We start from the raw sequence: 17,754 nt of genomic DNA, 5'->3' as shown, positions 1-17,754 counted from the left end.
CTGGTTGCCTCTGAAAGAAAAGAGACACAATTCATGGTCATGTATTTCCTTCCCATTCCCTTAACAATCTAACAGCAACTGTAATGCCACAGAGTCTGGGCATTTCAGACGGACATTTGCTCCAATTCTCTTTGGCAAAGAGAGACCATGAAAACTCTTAAAGGTGTTCAGAGATGGGGTCGTTCAGTTTCATGAAAGAGGACTGGCTTGGAAGTCAGTCACCCTGCTGTAAGTAGTGTGGTCTCGGGCAAGTCTTTTCATTTCTCTGGATTTTTGATTCCTCAAGTACAAAAAGAGAAGTTGGGACTCAGTTTTCCAGGTTTCTTGCCAACAACAAAATTCTAGGATTTGGTGAGTGTCTACAACCTGCCTTCTAAGCAGAGCGCCTCATTGTGGTGGTGGGGGTGGCATAGAGCTTGAAGGATTACCAGTTCAGCCCAGTGAGCATGGCAGTGACCACGTGTGCAGCCACGTGCAGTGACCCTTGCATACGCAAGCACCTGTCATGTGCCCGTGTATCCTGTTGCCACCAAAGGCATTCCACTTATATTGTAGGACCAAGATGAAACTTTCCAGGGGCATGGCCACAGCGATTCCCTGTCAGCATCCAGCTTTCCTTGGATCTCAAGGGGGAGCCTGCAGATGGTGCCCTGAGGTCATTCGAGACTGAACACTTGGGGTTTTGTGGGTGCTGAATTTTTCTTTTAAAAGGAGTCCGTGTAGCCTACAGACAGCTCATGGCATTGAGGCAGCCTCCATCTCACTGGCAGGTTTCCACAGATCTTCTATTTATACCACATTCTAAGTAGCATGAAGAACCCCAACCCAAAGGAACAATAGACCCATTCGGGAGGCCTCAAAGTAGAGAACTGAGTTAATGGTTTGAGCAATCTAGGAGCAACCATTCAGAGGCCAGAGAAAAGATGCGGCCTCCTTATTTAGAGGGTAGCTTTCTGAAGCTGTGATTCTGTCTCTGTTTTCACCTGTGTTCTCATCCCTATCCTTGTTCACATCAGGAAAGTCAGGAAAGTGAGAATAGCACCCGTCCTGGCCCCAGGGCACACAAAGCTCCCCTTATTTGGGGCCACATCATGCTGTAATTTAGTTCACCGCGTCTGGTCTGGGCCGCTTCCCTTCTCTGACTTCCCATTTAGGAGCAAATTTAAGGCCAAAGATACTGATGATCATTTAGGGGGTTATTCCAGAGCCTTGCATTGGGTGGAGAACACACAGTGACAGAAGCACCACACTGGACGGCATTTCAGGGCAGCGAGGTCAGTGGGGAGGACTTGGAACAGAAAAGCCGTCTGCCGCAGGTGCCTTCTAGAGAGCCTGGCTCTCATTATCCCCACCTGTGGCTCAACAGTACAGTCACTCTCCTTGGGATTCCACAGCCTCTCCAAATATTGCCAGTTTCTTCCAATAGATGTCGATTCTCATTTATAGGTGAGGTTGAGCTCATTTCCTAGGTGCCCTTCGTATTGAGTATTTTGCCTCCATCAAAATCTCAGCAGGAAAATCACAGCTGTTTCACAAGTTTGGCATGTCTTCCCTAAAGTGCCGGCCAGGGACGCAGAAAGGAAAGGTTCTGCTTGGTCGTTAGCCTTTTTCCAGTAAAGTGTGGCATGCTGAACCTTTCAAGAGTGATGGATTAAACAGAAGTGGAAGCTCCAAGCCAGGATGACTTGGCTACTCTTTAAGATGTTATATCCCACCACAGGTTGATTCGCTGCTATAATAAGGGATCACATATTGAAAGGTCCATTCTGGATGGTTCAGTTTGGAGCAGGCTGGTAATTCTGACTGTTGATGCTTTTCTCCACCACCCGGAGAAAGACTTCACCCAAGGCAAGCGGAAGACATCCTTTAGGTTATAAGTAATTTTATTTGTATGCTTTAGAACTACCTTCCCTCTTAGAAAAAGAATAAGATGCTTTGTTTTCTCATAATCAAACAACTCCGTTCCTTCCTCACCCAGTTCTAGTATCTGTAAATGCTAAAAACTCCCTGAGATTCCCATACCAGAGCCACATAAAGATATGCCATCCATGTGGATATTGGGGGACTGCGCAGAACTGATCCAGGAGCTCAGTTTGGCCTCGGTCCTTAAAAAAAATGTTTACTCTACAAAAGATAACTCCAAATAAATTAACGAGTAATGGGATATGAACTTTGCCATTTGCCTGACTTTGGTGAGGTGGCCCTCTGGTATGAATTTGATCACCTCTCACTAATGACTTTCCCAAGACGTTACAGAGACTAGAGCATAAAAATATAGCTCAATTAGTCAAAAAAGAGTCACCATGTTGAATAGAAAGCTCTCAGAACAGTGGCTAGACTTTCAGGAGTGTTTGGGCACATGTAACCACAGTGATGGAATGACTGTCTCACAGCGCTTTCAAAGGTATTCTTTAAAAAAAAAAACAAACCCTTAAGTTATTGCTTCTCTTTATTGTACATGGTGTCCTATAAAGAAGATATATGTCCACAATTGAGCTTTGAAAATGGACCATGTGGCCAGTTCCATTTAAAGGGGATGAAGTCAAGCAGTAAATTTGCTGGTCTCTCTTTTCATATGGACTGTATCTGAGCCAGCAGTTGGTCTTTGATGTCATAACAATGGCTCTCGGCCACAGAGGCAGAAGAGGATCCCTGTAACACAGAAACTAGTCCACACTGATTATAATCTGGAGACCAGCCTGCAGGGAGTGCACATCAGGGAGCGCGGGGAGTGGCTCCCAGGGCTGCCAGTTGGTTGCCTTTCCCAGTGAAAGACGGCCAACCCTTCTGCATTATCTACCCCGCCTCCTGCATTCTTGACAGCATTTTTAACTGAAGTGTGATATACACATAGAAAAATGCACACCTATAACTGTACAGCTCAGTGAGATTTCACAAACTGAACACACCGATGTGACCAACACTCAGATCAAGAAAGAGAACCTTGCCAGCACCCTAGATGGCCCCCCTTGCACTTCCTTCTAGTTTCTTCCTTGATGAGGGTAACCAGTGTCCTCTCTTCCAAAAGCATGATTAGTTTTTCCTGATTATTTTCACATAAACAGAATCATCCAGCATGTACTCTTTTTGTGACTGGCCTCTTCCACACAACACTGTATCTGTGAAGTTGTACATGTCGTGTGGAGCTGTGATTGGCTCGTTCCCAATAAGTACACTTACTGCCTAATTTTCCATTCTACTGTTTATAGGCATTTTGGCTGTTTCCAGTTTGGAACTATTTTAAATAGCACTGCTGTGAGCATTCTTTTTCAGATTTTTGAGTCCATAGATGAATACATTTCTGGTGGGTGTGTACCCAGGAGAGATTGCTGGGTCAGAGGGTATGTATGTATTCTGTTTTACTAGTTTCTTGGGAAAAACAATTTTCCAAAGTGTCCGTATCAGTTTGCATTCCCTCTAGGTGCTCCACTCTCTTGATAACACTTGCTAACTTTTTGGTTTTTCTTTTCATTTTGCCATTCTGGTGGAATAACGTAGTGATTTCACATTTCTAGTGATGTTTTAAAGTTGTTTCTTTTAAAGTTATTTCTTTCTGTTTTAGCGATCTACCTAGTCAGTGCTCATTTCTGCAACAATCACAAAATTAATAAGCTTTTAAGATCATTGAAATGAGACTGGTCCCAACTCAACACTTGGGGAGCCAAAGGGAGAAGAGAGAGGGTGCTCTAGAACATATTTAAAGTATGAGACACAGCGAATCAGAACTAAAGCAAAACAAAGGATAAACTCACTGGGGGTCCAGGGTGGTCAGAGACTTGGGAAGAATGACAGAAAAAGATCTGAAAACAGAGTGGACCAAAAGCTGATTAGATATTAGCTCTGTAATGCTGTAACCAGAAAAGGAAATATGATACTACTCTCAGCTGTGGGGAACATTTAAGAAACTCTGATACTTGTTCCTCAGAAGACCTTGAGGAAATGGACTTTGTGACATACGGAGGAAAGGGACAATCTGATTAATCACAAGGAAGAGATTCTTCTGGTCAGCAACTGTAATTAGACTATCATTTTTTTTTTTTTTTGGTGGGGGGAAGTAATTACGTTTATTTATTTATTTTTAGAGGAGGTACTGGGGATTGAACCCAGGACCTTGTGTATGCTGTGCATGTGCTCTCCATGAGCTATACCCTCCCCCTCAGGAACTGTAGTTAGGGAGCAGAACGTACAGCTCAGAAAGCTTGTGAAAGTCCTGTCCCCAGGCAGGGAAAGTGGTTGCAGGCTTAAATTGTTAAAGCTCTATGAGTGATAAGTAACATATTTGCAGGCGCAGGTCCATCCCTGCCATGGAACACACGATTTTTAAGCACAAGGGCAACCATTCAGAAGGAAGATGGAAAGAGATGGACATGTGTATCTCGATTCAGAAACAACATTTGGTGGACTGCAGTGCTGACAGAGCAACCCATGGGAGGCAGGGTCCTTTGGGTCCCGTCCTTCCCCTCGGCCCAACTCCAGCCCTGAGCCAGGCCGAGCAGCTCCACAGCACGGCCTTAGGTAATGGTCAGGTCCCACTGGAGATGTGCAGCACATCTGTCCGGCATCTACTCCCCAGGACGTGGCCGCATGGTGGGCGAGATGGGGAGAGGGCCTCTGTTTAATCAGGAGGCCAGTTCTTTCCCAATCTCTTCTCTCGAGCTGCCCCTATTTTTTCCCTTTCCTTATCCCACATGAGAGAAGAAGCCAGGAATAACATTTTTAGAAGCCTCACTGATTGGCAAGAGGCAGAATGTGTGTCAGCCAGCTTGGACACCCTCAGTTCTGTGATGTGTTTCCCTCCACGTGAGCTGCTCAGAACAATCAGATGTTAAACCTTGATTTCCTAACATTGCTGCACCTCAGTTTCTTCAGCTGCAAAATGCAGAGAATGCTCATTGGGCTATTATGAGAATTAAAGGTGTAAATACACATAAAGTCCTTATAGCCATGCCTGGCGCAGAATAAATGCTCAAGGTTAGCTTTTGTATCACCATCACCATCATCATCAAGGTTTGAAGATAAAGTTCAAAAATTAGTAGAATTATCCCAGGAGGATGTCTAGTTTTAGACAAGGAAAATGAAGCGCAAGGAGCTCACGTGACTTGCCCAAGGTCGCAGTGCTCTGTAATACCAGCATCCATGAGTTACACCGTTCCTATGCACCTGTAACCTCCTATGGATGTAACTTTCATTATCCCATTTTACTGAACAGGACGCAGAAGCACAGAGATGTGTGAGACTTTTGCCTAAGGGCACCCATGTAAGAAGTAGATGTGGAATTGAAACAAATCCAAAGCCGATGCTTTTGGTCACTTGGTAGGGCCTTGTGATTACTTTTGGCTGATAGGATGCTAACAGGTATGACCCAAGAAAGGCTGGAGTGTGCTTGTCCATCCGGCTTGACTGCCTTTCTGTAATTTTTTATCACCATGAGAGAAACACGTGGAAGGTAGCCCTGCTGGTGGCAGAAGTACAAGAGATGCATGGAAGAAACCCAGCCCAGCCTGCCTAGATCTACTGAATCCCAGCAACTGACAGACCCATGAGCGTGAGAACACATGCTTATGTTGCAGGACACTGAGTTTCGAGGTAGTCTGTCATGAAGCATAACTGGGCCATAACTAAAGAATACCTGACTTGAACTGAGTGCTTCCTGACACTTGCGAGAAAAGCATGCACTTGGATGAGTACTTCTTCTTAAACTGTATCACGCGTATTATTCACCTGGACCCCTTATTAAAATGCAGATCCTGATTCAGTAGTTCTGAGTGGGGCCTGAGATTCTTATTTTCTAGTGAGCTCCCAGCAGAGGCTGCTGCTTCTGCTCCACGGACTGCACTGTGGATACAAGTGCGGAGACGGCATCCGGAGCTTCTCGCTTGTAGGTCCCAACTGTGCCTGGTGAACTTGGGGCAGCGGATGGACCACCTTAAGTGTAAGGGAAGGAGAGTCCGTGCCCTCTAGTGAGAATCCTCAGTGGGTTTCTAATATTCTTCACTCCCCTTATGTCCAGCATGGCCGGGGGGTTAGTTCATGTTAACGTTTCCACAGCCTGTTTCCTGGGCTAAGGATTAGAAACACCTAGTGAGGGCTCCCCTTTTTAATTTTTGCCCTTTCTACTTCCTGGAATTTGAAGGTTCCCAGCAATAAACCTGGGAAACTTCAATTCATTTTGAACTCAAAACCAGTACCAGATTTCCATGTCACAATGTAATTGAGTCCCCAGGCAGGAGATACAGAATCTATTTCCGGTTCTCTTAATTTCCAGCCAGGCAGTGCACGGGACAAGAAGATGAAGGGAACATCAGACAGCAGCTTGTGGAGGAAGCCAAATCTTCTGCTGGGACACTCTTCCACCTGGTTCTGTCTAGCAACTAAGTTGCCTTCCACAACCACCATCACCACCATCACCACCACCAGCACCACCATCACCTGGAGAACTGAGCTCCAAGAGACTTGTACTTTGGGAAACCTGAAAAGACCTATCTTTCCAAGGAAACAATATCTTCTCCCCTTCCCTTAGTTTTTCATAATATACTATAGATTATATACCTATGTATTAGCTCAAGGACAATATCATCCTAGGTCTCAACTTCCAAATTTTCTGAAGTTTTTTTAATTGTGTCCTGGGTTGTTGTAGATCCTAAACACATTATGCAGGTGCCTTTAAAAGATTGCCACAATTTTTTAATAAGCAAAACATACACCAACCATGTGACCCAGCCATTCTGCTCCTAACTATTCACACAGGAGAAATGAAAGTACATACTTATGCAAGGACTTATACCTAAATATTCCTAGCACCTTTATTTTGATAAGCTCAAGTTGGAAACAACCTAAATGTGTTTCAATGGGTGGGTGGAAAAGCATATTCTATACGCATACAATGGAATACTAATTGGCAATAAAAGGATCAAACTCTTACGCACCAAACAATATGGGTGAATCCCAAAGCCATTATGGTGGCCAAAGAAGCTCACTATACCGTGCATTCTGCATGACTCTACTTATGGGAAAGTCTAGGAAATTCAAAAACTGATCTATAGCATCAGAAGGCAGATCAGTGGTGGAGATTCCTGGAGAATGAGGGAGGAATCCCCAAAGAGCACAAGGAAACTTTTGGAGATGGTAGATTTATTCATCATCTTGATGGTGGTGGCAGTTCACAGGTGTCAGCTCTTCAGACTGTTCACTTTAAACATCCACAATTCATTGTATGTCAATTACACCTCAATAAAGCTGTATTTTAAAAAATAATAACACAGCTGCCACCTTCCCTTTCACTGTCTCTCCATCACTATCAGTCAGAGGCAGCTGGGAGCCAAGGCATGTTTTTTATTTGTTTCATTGGCTTTGGCATGAATATTCTGTCTGGATGCTGGTGGGAGTAAAGTAACCTCTGGGAGGCCAATGACACCACTTCCCACTTTCCTGTGTCTTTCACACAGATTCAAGCCCCATCTTGTTATTTCAGAAAATAGTGATGAGATATCCAGCAGAAAGCAGCCTCTTGAATTCAGTCTACCTTCCTTTTCCCAGGTTATTTCTGTCGCACATCTGGGGATTGACGTGCCCCAGACTGTGAGTCTGGCAGCCCAGAGTCCCAAATTTGAAGCTGGAATTCTCCTATTCCATTGGCTCCACAGCACTGTTCCTTCTAGGGGGCCCTGGGGTGTTCCTATCTGATGAAGGTATATTAGCCACAGAGAATGCTCTACATGTGATGACTCAGTTTACTAAGTGTTCATGGGTCAGGTCAACAGGAAGAAGGGGTAGTTAATCTACTGTTTTTACTTCTACTCAGTTTACAGAAACAACTTTCCAGTCACACATGCCGGTTGTGCCTGGGGAGTTGATGCAAAGCTACATTTATCAAGGTCCCCTGGCTTCTGTCTTTTTTAGGCATTAGAAGACAGTCCCAAACATCATTGAGAACTTCCCATTGCTGCTCATCCTGGCACCTAAAATAGCAAACAGGCATGGGATGAGGCTTTCAGGAAAAAAACAACAGTCATCTCTCTAAACATTAGCAATTTGTAGGCTTTGCCTAGACTTGACCTTTCCCATTCCTACGATTTTGGAATTCCTCTCCTCCCAGCTGCTCTGGGAGGGCAGAGCATAGCTGGATTCTGTTGCTGCCACAGCACCCCCCTTTCTGACGGTAACAGACTTCAGCTTTGTTAGTGACAACAAGAAGCAGCAGGTGCCTCATGGAAACTCTGCCCTGCACTTTTCTATGCCAGCATTACCTAGAGAAATGGTCACTGTTCCCATGGCTAACGTTTAAGTAGCCTTGGCTTCCTTTAGTTTGGGCTCTTCTGGAAGCAAACTCTGAGACAAAGAGCAAGTAGTAGACTTGGGAGATGACTCTCTTGTAGGAGAAGGGGAAAGAAGGCAGAGAAGGGAAACAGCCATAAGGTTATGTTATCAAGCCAGTGACCATGGTGGGCAGTGAGTGCTCAGTCCCAAGGGGAACACTGGGCACTAGTATGCTGACATTATTTTATTAGCATCGCACTCCATCTAATCGTTGGACTGATATGCCAGAGCAAGAAATGAACTAAACTTTATATGTTTTATGTTCTTTTGGAAGTTCTTATGGAAGAGGAGTTCAGACAAGGTTTAAATAAAATGCAAAATGAGATTTTTTTTCAGTAGCAAACTCCCTTGTTGGTTCTGTAAACTCAGTGCATACAATCCTGGGAATTAAACTGAAACTCCTTCCCCATCCCCTAAATAATCTTCTGTCTTTTGGTGGATGAGTGCTGATGGAGGAATTGCCTTGGCTGTCACTGAAGAAAGGGGCTTCACCACCATCCTTTTCTTTATAAATCATAAAGGCTTGGGCCAAAGGCTGCAGAAGAAAGATGGTCTCAGACAATGAGAGAGAAATAAGAGGATCACAAAAGACATTAAAACATTGTAAAATAAGATCAATGAAGACAAGTTAAAAAACTGAGATAATCAAATCTAGAGAAGGCAGAGGAACTATTAAATACTAATCTTCAAGTCCTGCATGAGTTGTTTCTTGAAAAGTGAATGAATAGTGGAAAAAGCAAACATGAAATTAAGATATAGCATAAAAGATTTAAAGGAGACATTAGAGAAAAAAGTGTTCTGACACTGAAGTTTGTTAAAAGATACTTCTATGACATATAGAAGTTGGCTGTGGGATTCTTTCTTTTGGAGGCTTTCAAACCACAATAGATTCTTCTTTACTGAATGGATAGTTCTCATGACTTCTTAGGGTGCCCCAAAGCCTCAAAAATCAATGTCTTTTAAAACATGGCTAGAAAATAATGAGTGAAAGGGCTTCTGGTTTGTGTACAGGAAAATAAAATTAAGAAATAAAATTATAGTGTTTCAGTTCAAGGTGGCAGACTGAGCATTTTTTATTTTTTTCTTCTTCAAATTCTACTGAAAAAGGAGATGAAATATAAAAATAAATCCCCAACAGAAGTGGAAGCTGAGAGGGAGTCATCTACAAAAGAAGGAATGGTTTCTGGTAGATATGAAACAAATGATAACCAATTGAAAATGAAACATTGCAGAGCTAATAAAGTGAAAGAAAGATCACCAAGGAAAAAAAATGAGTTTCTTTAGAGGAATTTCCATAATAATATCAAGAACAGAGGCTGTGTCAAGTTTCACTAACAGGTATTTACTCACAATGTGATCTTTTTTATAATATCCAAAGCACTGGAAAGAACCCAAATGTCCATCAATGGGGGAATGGATTAATAAATTGTGGCATAGTCATACAATGGAATACCACTCAGCAATAAAGAAGAGAAATCTACTGATGTACACAGCAACATAAATGAATGCCAAACACATTATGTTAAGCAAAAGAAGCCCGGACACACAAACAGAAATGCATACAGTACGATTCCATCTACATGAAGCTCTAAAACAAGTAAACTAATCTATGGTGGCAGGAGTCAGACATCGGTTGCCTGTGGGAGAAGTGACTTGCCTACAAAGGTGCATTAAGAGACATTTCGGGATGATGGAGATGTTCTAAAATGTATTCAAGACAAGTCAATAAAAAGATATATAAGGAATTTCACCTTGATAAAAATATAATCGCAAAAAAAAAAAAAAAAAAAAAAAGCCCGAAGAGAGACATTTTATGTCCTAACACCATGGATTCTAAACAAATAAATGGGATCATAAGGAGAAATAGACAAATACACAACAGTAGAGTAAGAATGCAGTTAAGTTATTTGAGGACTCAGTAGATAAGTAAACAATAAATAAATCAAGACATGAAGTGTTTTCCTAGTATAATTAACCATCTTGCTCTGACATGTCTTATATATGCAGTCATTAAATATTTGCAAAATATGCTTACATTACATACAAATTTTATACTGATAAAGTCAAAATCTGATAAAATGTATGATTTGCTGAGAAAACATAAATTATCAAAAATGACTACAGAAAAGTTATAGTATCTGAATAGGCTATTCACTATGGACTAAAATGGAACATTAATCAGAGGTCTCAACCAAAGAGGTACCAAGCTCAAAAGGGCTGTATGAGTGAATTCTAACAATCTCATAAGGAACAGATAATTCTTATTATTTAAAGTGCTAAAGTGAAAGAAATAAAAGTATGTTCAATTCATGCCATGAAGCTATAATATCACTATTGAAATCGATACTGCTAACTTTCATGAACACACCAAGAAAACTGTAAGCATGTAATAGAAAATAAAACAAAATTCACAATAGCAGTCAAACCTAGAAAATAGCTTGTCAAAAGAAATGTGAAAAGAAAGAAGAAGAAAATTATAAAACTTTACTTGAGAAATAGAGATACATAAACCAGGTCCTGAATGAGATAATTCAAATGATAAAATTCTCAATTCTTCTCAACTTACCCCCCACCAAATATATATAGCAATTCCCATTAAAAGCTCAACGAGTTTTTAAACAAAATAATTTTAAAGTCTGTTTGAAAGAAAACATTTTAGAAGAATTTCTAAGAAAAAAAACTTTAATAAAAGGACATTTGCCCTATAAAAACATACTATGAAGCTACATGAAATAAAACTGTGTGGCATTTGTACATGAATAGAAAAATGAAGGTCAAGAAACAGACTAATGTATATGTGAAATATTAGTATGTGATAAAAGTGGTCTTTTGTATCACCAAATTCAGAATGGAGTATTTAACAAATAGGATAGGACAAGGGGTTAGTCACTTGGACAAAACCAAAGTTGTATCTTTATCTTAAATCTTAAGCCCACAAATAACTTCAAAGTAGATTGTAGTTCTAAACAACAACAACAACAACAACAAAAATGCTATGAAACTGTTAGAACAAAATACATTTAAAGATTTGACAATCTTTATTTGAGCAATCTTTTCTCAAGAAAGACAAGAAAACCAGAAGTCATCAGGGAAATGATTCAGAGTTGATTACACTTAAAACAGTTAAGTCTCTGCATGGCCAAAAGCAGGATAAACAATGTTAAAAGATGAATGCAAAATTGTTTCAACATTTGCAAAGTCTGTGAGATAAAGGGTCAGTATGGTAGGTATTTTGCAAAGACAGCTACAATGACTCCCTTCCATCCCTGTACACATGCTCCTTTGCAATGTTACTTTGCTGGACCTCCCATCAAGAGGAGTATATTTCTGGAATCTGAGCTGACCCAGTGATTTGTTTGGCCAACAGAATGTGGCTAAAGTTGTACAAGTCCATCAAGAGGAATTGCAATTTCTATTTTTACTCCCTTGTTGCTCTGAGTCCAATATATACAGATATGTGGGCTAACTTCCTTGAGGATGAAGAAAGAGCAGAGGTGACCTCCAGCACCAACTATCAAACATATGCGTAAGGTCCTCTTAGACCATCTAGCCCACAACAAGCCAACAGAAGGTTATAGCTACATGAATAATCCTAGGCAAGATCAGCAGAAGAACCATGCAGGTGAGCCCCACACAAATTGCTGGCACACAAACTCACGAGCAAATAAAATGATAGTTGTTTTAAGCCACTGTGTTTTGGGGTGGTTTGTTATGTAGCAATAGCTAAGTGGAATCCATAACTTATGAAGAATTCCAAAGATAAGAGCAAACAACCAGCCTGGAAAATGAGCAAGGCAAGTCATGAAGCAAGAAACATGTGGCTGTTGACTTGAATCAGAGCTAGAGGAGTTTTGTGGATGAACTGGACCAAGAACTTGAGCTCCACAGTCAGCCTGCCTGGGTCTGAATCCTGGTCCTGCCCACCATGGCCTTAGGCAAGTTACTCAAATCTCTCCAGGCCTCAATTTCCTCATCTGTAAAATGGGTGTATAAATACTATCTATCCCTTAGGGTCATTGTAAGGAAACTTACTAGCATTAAACACACATAAATAGTGTTTTTGCTTCTACTGCTATGAATAGCTCAGATGAGCTCTTGAATCAGAAGCAGTGGGTACAAGGAGCTAATAAGCAGTATTGAAGGAGGAAAGTACTGCTAAAGATGGCAGACGTTAGAGAGCAAACACATTTAGTTACATTTCAGAGTCTAGTTTGCCTTCATGTTACTGTAAAAATGATCAATTTGACAATTTATAATACTTGCTTAAATCTCACCGTTTTAATGAGTTTTAGCTTTACTATATAAAATCTGTTGAAATTCATGACTGAATCTGACTGAGATTTAGCAGAGAGGCACTCATTTGAATTTCAAGTGAAAAATATTATTATTATTATTATTATTATTATTATTATTATTATTATTATTATTATTATTATTACTACTACTACTACTACTACTATTATTATTTCCTATGGATTCTCTTTTTGGAGATACTCTGTCTTTCAGACTGCCTGTATTATATATAATTGTTTTCTTACTATGATCAATTAAAGACATATGAAAAAACTAATCTGAGTATCTGCTCAATGTGAGACAAGTTTATCTCAATGAGGAGATAAGATTTCATTCAAACGTGAAAACAGTTTCTGTCCATTTTTCTGTCCACTTCTCTGCAGCTGCTGTAAAATTTCTCATTGGTTTTTTTTAAATACTGAAAACAGTGCAAACACTAACATCATTATTTTTATGAGCCCCATACCCTATATTAATGGTATATTCAAAGCATTTGACTACCACCTCATAACAGCACACCAAACAGTACAGGGACAGTCACTTATGTAGTCAAAAAATACATCTCCTAGTATGCTGAAACAACCAAAAAATCATGTTAGATTATGTTTATATACATGTATGTATATCTAATGTAGAGATATATATAGATATGTATGCTGATATTTGATACAGTAAAATGTGTTTGAAAATGTAAATTGTTACAAGGCTTTCTCTCTTTTGTAATCCACATGATATCTTTATCAAGAACTTGGAATACAAATATTCTTCAAAGATTTTTACACTTATAAAATACCAACAACAAATCAAGCAGCTTCTGGTTGTGCAAATTGGGGCAAGTTATCCAACCTCAGTTGTTTCATTTGAAACAAGGATAACGGTAATGCCTAATTTATGAGATTTTTGTGAGGATTTAAAAGTTACTATATGAAAAGTACTAAGCACAGGGCCTGACACATAAAGGACCCTTGACAAATCTTAGCTGCTATTGTTATTCTTACTACTACTTTTATTGGGTATCCTTGATACGCCAGATCTTAAATAAAGGTGCACCTCTTTTTTAAAAGGATCCCAATATACTACAATTTGGTTTAATAAAGCTACCATTGTGTATTTCTGACTCCAATATCATATTTCTGAATGTTATTAAGCAGAGATAACAACACGAATAACATAGCATAAGAACTGATTACCTTTCTGGTGGCAAAGAATGATTTTAGCAGCTTAAGATATCACAAAGCCCACAAATTATAAAGTTTAAATGGAGTTTAAGACTGGTTAAAAATGATGAGTAAACAGAGAGAACAGAGTGCCCGCAGTTTTGTTTTCAAATACACCTGCTACTAACAAATTCACTTCCAGGGGCCTGAAAAAGACAGACTAATAAATGCCTTTTGCAGACGTGTTCACTTGGTGGAACTTATTCTCTCTGCTGGAATTGTAATACATTTGGAGAGTCAGAGTGGCAAAGAAATAACTTTAGTCAGGAAGAATATAAAACTTTTATGATAACAAATTACAAAAGAGAGTGAAATTATGAACTAAACTGTTAAACTCATCAGTCTGCCTGAATAAGCTCATTGAGTGGGCAGAATAAGTGAACACTAGTACAAAACAAGCTGAAAGTTGGTGAATTAGCAGCTACTTGGGACCCAAGATACTCCTAGGAGCATGACTCTTTCTAAATTCCCCATTTCTTCTGCCCTCTTGGGACAGTTCTTCAGCCAAAGGCTCTTTTGAGAATTTAATCTACTTCCCCTTTGCAGTTGCCACTTCCAACCAGCTGCTTCTCTCATTACCTGAACATTCAAGCAGAAAAGGCCAAGCCTAGGTTATTCTAATGATAGCAAACACCTCATAAAGAAATCTGCCAAATTTACTTTTTCATAGAACATCATTTTTACAGCTTTTCATGAGTCCATGAGGAAAGAAAGCATCATGTATAAAATATGACTTCCAGAAATCTTGAAGATACTAAGAATTGTCCCTACAGTGTGAGAGTGGTGGGTGTAACACCGTCTATAGAATGGGGTTGTCTTCATTTTCCCCATAGGAATCCCATCAGGCTGTCACTGCACCTGTTGCCCACAGAAGATGAGAGGGCCTTACAAAATTAGGACATTTTCAGAAATGTCCCCAACTTAAAAGAACTTTCAGCTCTGGGGTGCATACTTTTTCATTCCTGGTTTTTCATTTGTGTGTAAGGATCACCTTGCTTTACTCTATGACATCCTGGCAAAGAAAAAACGTGGTGTAATCAACCAAAAGCTTGGAATGTGTAACCTTTGTAACTTTCTTAATCTCTCTGTACATCAGTTTTTGCCTCTGTTGGGGGATATTAACAGTATAGTACCTCATTAAATCAATTAAATTCTGTGAAGCACTTAAAACTAGCACATGGTCAGTACTATGGAAGCATTTAAGTGAATTCTATCTTCAACAGTGGGTTTTTAAGCAACAAATTACATAAAGGTGTGAAAAGTGAATTGACAGGGGCAATCTTAAAGACCCTTGGGAAGAATGAATAATGCTTACTTTGACATTGCAGAGTAAAGAGTTTTAGAGGGGGTGGTTTGAGGAGGAGATTTTAGAAGCCAGAAAATTCCCGCTGCTTCCTGGGAAAATCCCTACTGACTTCTACCCATGCTCCAAGTTGACAGTTGTCACACCCCTACAGAGATCCAAGGAAAAGCTCTTTCCAAGACAGCGACCGGAAATCTCTACCTAGGCAATCCTCTATTTGGAAACCAGAATTTATCTTGTGTCTGATGCCCACTACTTTCTCCCCAGTTGCGACGCCCTCCCCTGACTTGGGGCTGAACAGATCATCAGAAGTCCATTCCTAAAGTGACCTTCAACGGAGGCAGAACGCTGGGAAGAAGTCTTTGTTGTTAGTTTAAAAGCCCTGGGTAACCCTGGTCCAAGGCACACCAGGTGGCCTGACTCCACGCCTCCCGAACGGCTGGGGAGGTAGAAGGTAGACGAGGGAACCACGTGCCCGCACAGGGGATATCTGGCCATTCTCTTCGTGGGAAATTATTCTGACCTTCGGCATTGCTTTCTGAGGGGGCAACTCACCAGGGTTCTTCCTCCCAAATGCAGTTTGGGGATTCATCCTAGGTAACGATTCCTTCAGCTTCCCCCTCCTCCCAGTGTAATGTTACTCAGCAGCCGAAGACTGGCAGCACCCCAAAGCAAACACACATACTCCACACTTTCTCCGCCCATCTCCAGCTTCGCACTCCCAGGTACCTGGTGACAGACCTGGAGGAGCGCGTCTGCCAGACCTCGAAGCCGATCCAGCCTCTAGGCACTTACCGCGAACCCCCCCTCACCTGCCCCTGCTCGGTCTCAGCAGGAGACGGGCGGTCTCAGCAGGAGACGGGCGTTCCCGGCAAAACTGCTGCCAAAACAGTTGCTCTTTGGTCGGGCAGGGACCGCCTCCTCGCATCCATCAGGTGCTAGCTCAGCACCCCGCCACCCGGGTCCCCGCTGCCACGCGCGCCCCTCTCCGGCGGCTCACTCACCTGCAGCTGGGTCCGGCTGGCGTTGGCCGCGGCCGCGTCCGGCCCGTCGGCGGCTCCGGAACCGCGCAGCACGGTGATGTGCAGCGTGAGCAGCAGCAGCCCCAGCAGCAGCAGCAGCTCGGCCGCCAGGCGCACCATTCTCCTGAGGCGCGCGGCTTTAGGACCCGGCGGGGCGGGCGGCGGCGGCGGAGGTGCCGGTGGAGGAGGAGTCGGAGCCCGGGAGCCCGGCAGCGCGGCTCCCGCCTCGGCCCCCGCCGGGGCCCCGCTCCCCGAGCCCGCAGGACTGGGGCTGGCGCTGGACGCGGCGGGGAGCGCCGGGCCGGGGGAGCAGGAGCCGCCGCCGCCACCGCTGCCGCCGCACCACGGCGGAGCCACGGCGGGGCCGGGGGCGTCCAAGCCGGCTGCGGAGCAAACCCCGGCGCTCCCCGGCGGCGGTGGCGGCGGGGATGGAGGGCTTCCCAGGGCCTGGGCCGGGCCAGGGACCACCCTGCGGGCAGGGGGCAGCGGGGGCGGCGGCGGGGCGGGCGCAGCCAAACCCCCGAGCGCACATGGGCGCCCCAGATGTGGCCGCGGCGCCGCAGCTGGAGCGGGAGCGGCCGCCAGAGGAGCGCGGGGAGCAGGAGGAGGAGGAGAAGGAGGAGGAGGAGAAGGAGGAGGAGGGCTTCAGTGGCGGCCCAGAGTTACCTCCACGCTTGGCTCCCCCGCCCTTGCTGCCCGGAGCCACTCACCCGACGAGCCACCTCCCCTCCTCCCTGCGCTCCTTCGGGCCGCGGGCCGCGCTGCCCCGCCGCCGAGTCCTAGGGTGAGCCGGCTTCAGATGAGGGCCCCGTGTACACCGCCGCTGTTAGTGTTTGGAGGTGACCTGCGCGCCCCTCCGGAGTCGGCGTCCGTCTGCCGGGCTGTGCCAAGTGCGCGCCACCGCAGCCGAAGTCCCTGTGCGCACTGAGGCTCGGGGCTGTGGGTGGGTAGGGGTGCCTGGGCGAGTTTAGAAGCCTTTATTGAAAAAGTGCAGTTGGGAGTTGTGGTGATGGAGAACGGAGAGGGCGCAGGACCGGCCAGGTGTCTGCCTGTGGCTGTGTGCCCCTCCCTGAAGTTGCCCTGTGTATGTATTGGAGGAGGGGGGAGATAAAGTGCCGTTCCAGAACAGTCTTGACACTTGCCCCGGGACGATGGGAAGCCAGCTCTCTAAGCACCGCTGCTCACGCGCCCGCGGCGCCTGGTAGAGCCTAGAAAGGGAGGCGAGTCGGATTCGCTGGGCGTCCGTCTGGACTAGCGCACAGGTGTCGCGGCGGGAAGCTGCCGGGGCGCAGTGCCCGCGGCTCAGGCGTGCAGAACGTAGGTGGGGCACTGGAGGTTAAATCTCAGCTCAGGCAGTCGCCGGTCGGGGGGTGCTTATCCCGGAGGCGCCAAGCCCGGAGGGGACCTGGGGGCTGCCGTCGCACAGCCGCCGCTCCTGGGCCTGCGCTTCATGACCGCGCTGAAGCCTCCGGCTCCCACGCGCCACTCATGCCTTGCAGGGAATAGCCGGCTGGTGGAAGGGCTCGAGGGTCGAGCTGAGGGCACGGAGTCCTCGCCTCTGATGCAAGCGTGAACCCGGTAGAGTGCTGGGCTCAGATCACAG

General features: G+C 44.0%; 1 protein-coding gene across 1 annotated transcript in view; it reads right to left on the bottom strand.

The window, feature by feature from the left end:
- ISM1 (isthmin 1) overlaps positions 1-16,348 on the bottom strand; it is a 69,030-nt gene extending 52,682 nt beyond the window's left edge. Inside the window, exon 1 of the mRNA XM_064475887.1 lies at positions 16,134-16,348. Within this exon, the coding sequence (XP_064331957.1) occupies positions 16,134-16,271 (138 nt within the window). The 5' untranslated portion in view covers positions 16,272-16,348. The remainder of the gene's footprint in view (positions 1-16,133) is intronic.
- Positions 16,349-17,754: the final 1,406 nt, after the last annotated feature.

Source organism: Camelus dromedarius, chromosome 18, assembly GCF_036321535.1.
Source record: "Camelus dromedarius isolate mCamDro1 chromosome 18, mCamDro1.pat, whole genome shotgun sequence".
NCBI classification, from domain to species: Eukaryota; Metazoa; Chordata; class Mammalia; order Artiodactyla; family Camelidae; genus Camelus; species Camelus dromedarius.
Note: the sequence above shows the minus strand (reverse complement) of the source record. Positions and strands in the feature narration are given on the sequence as shown.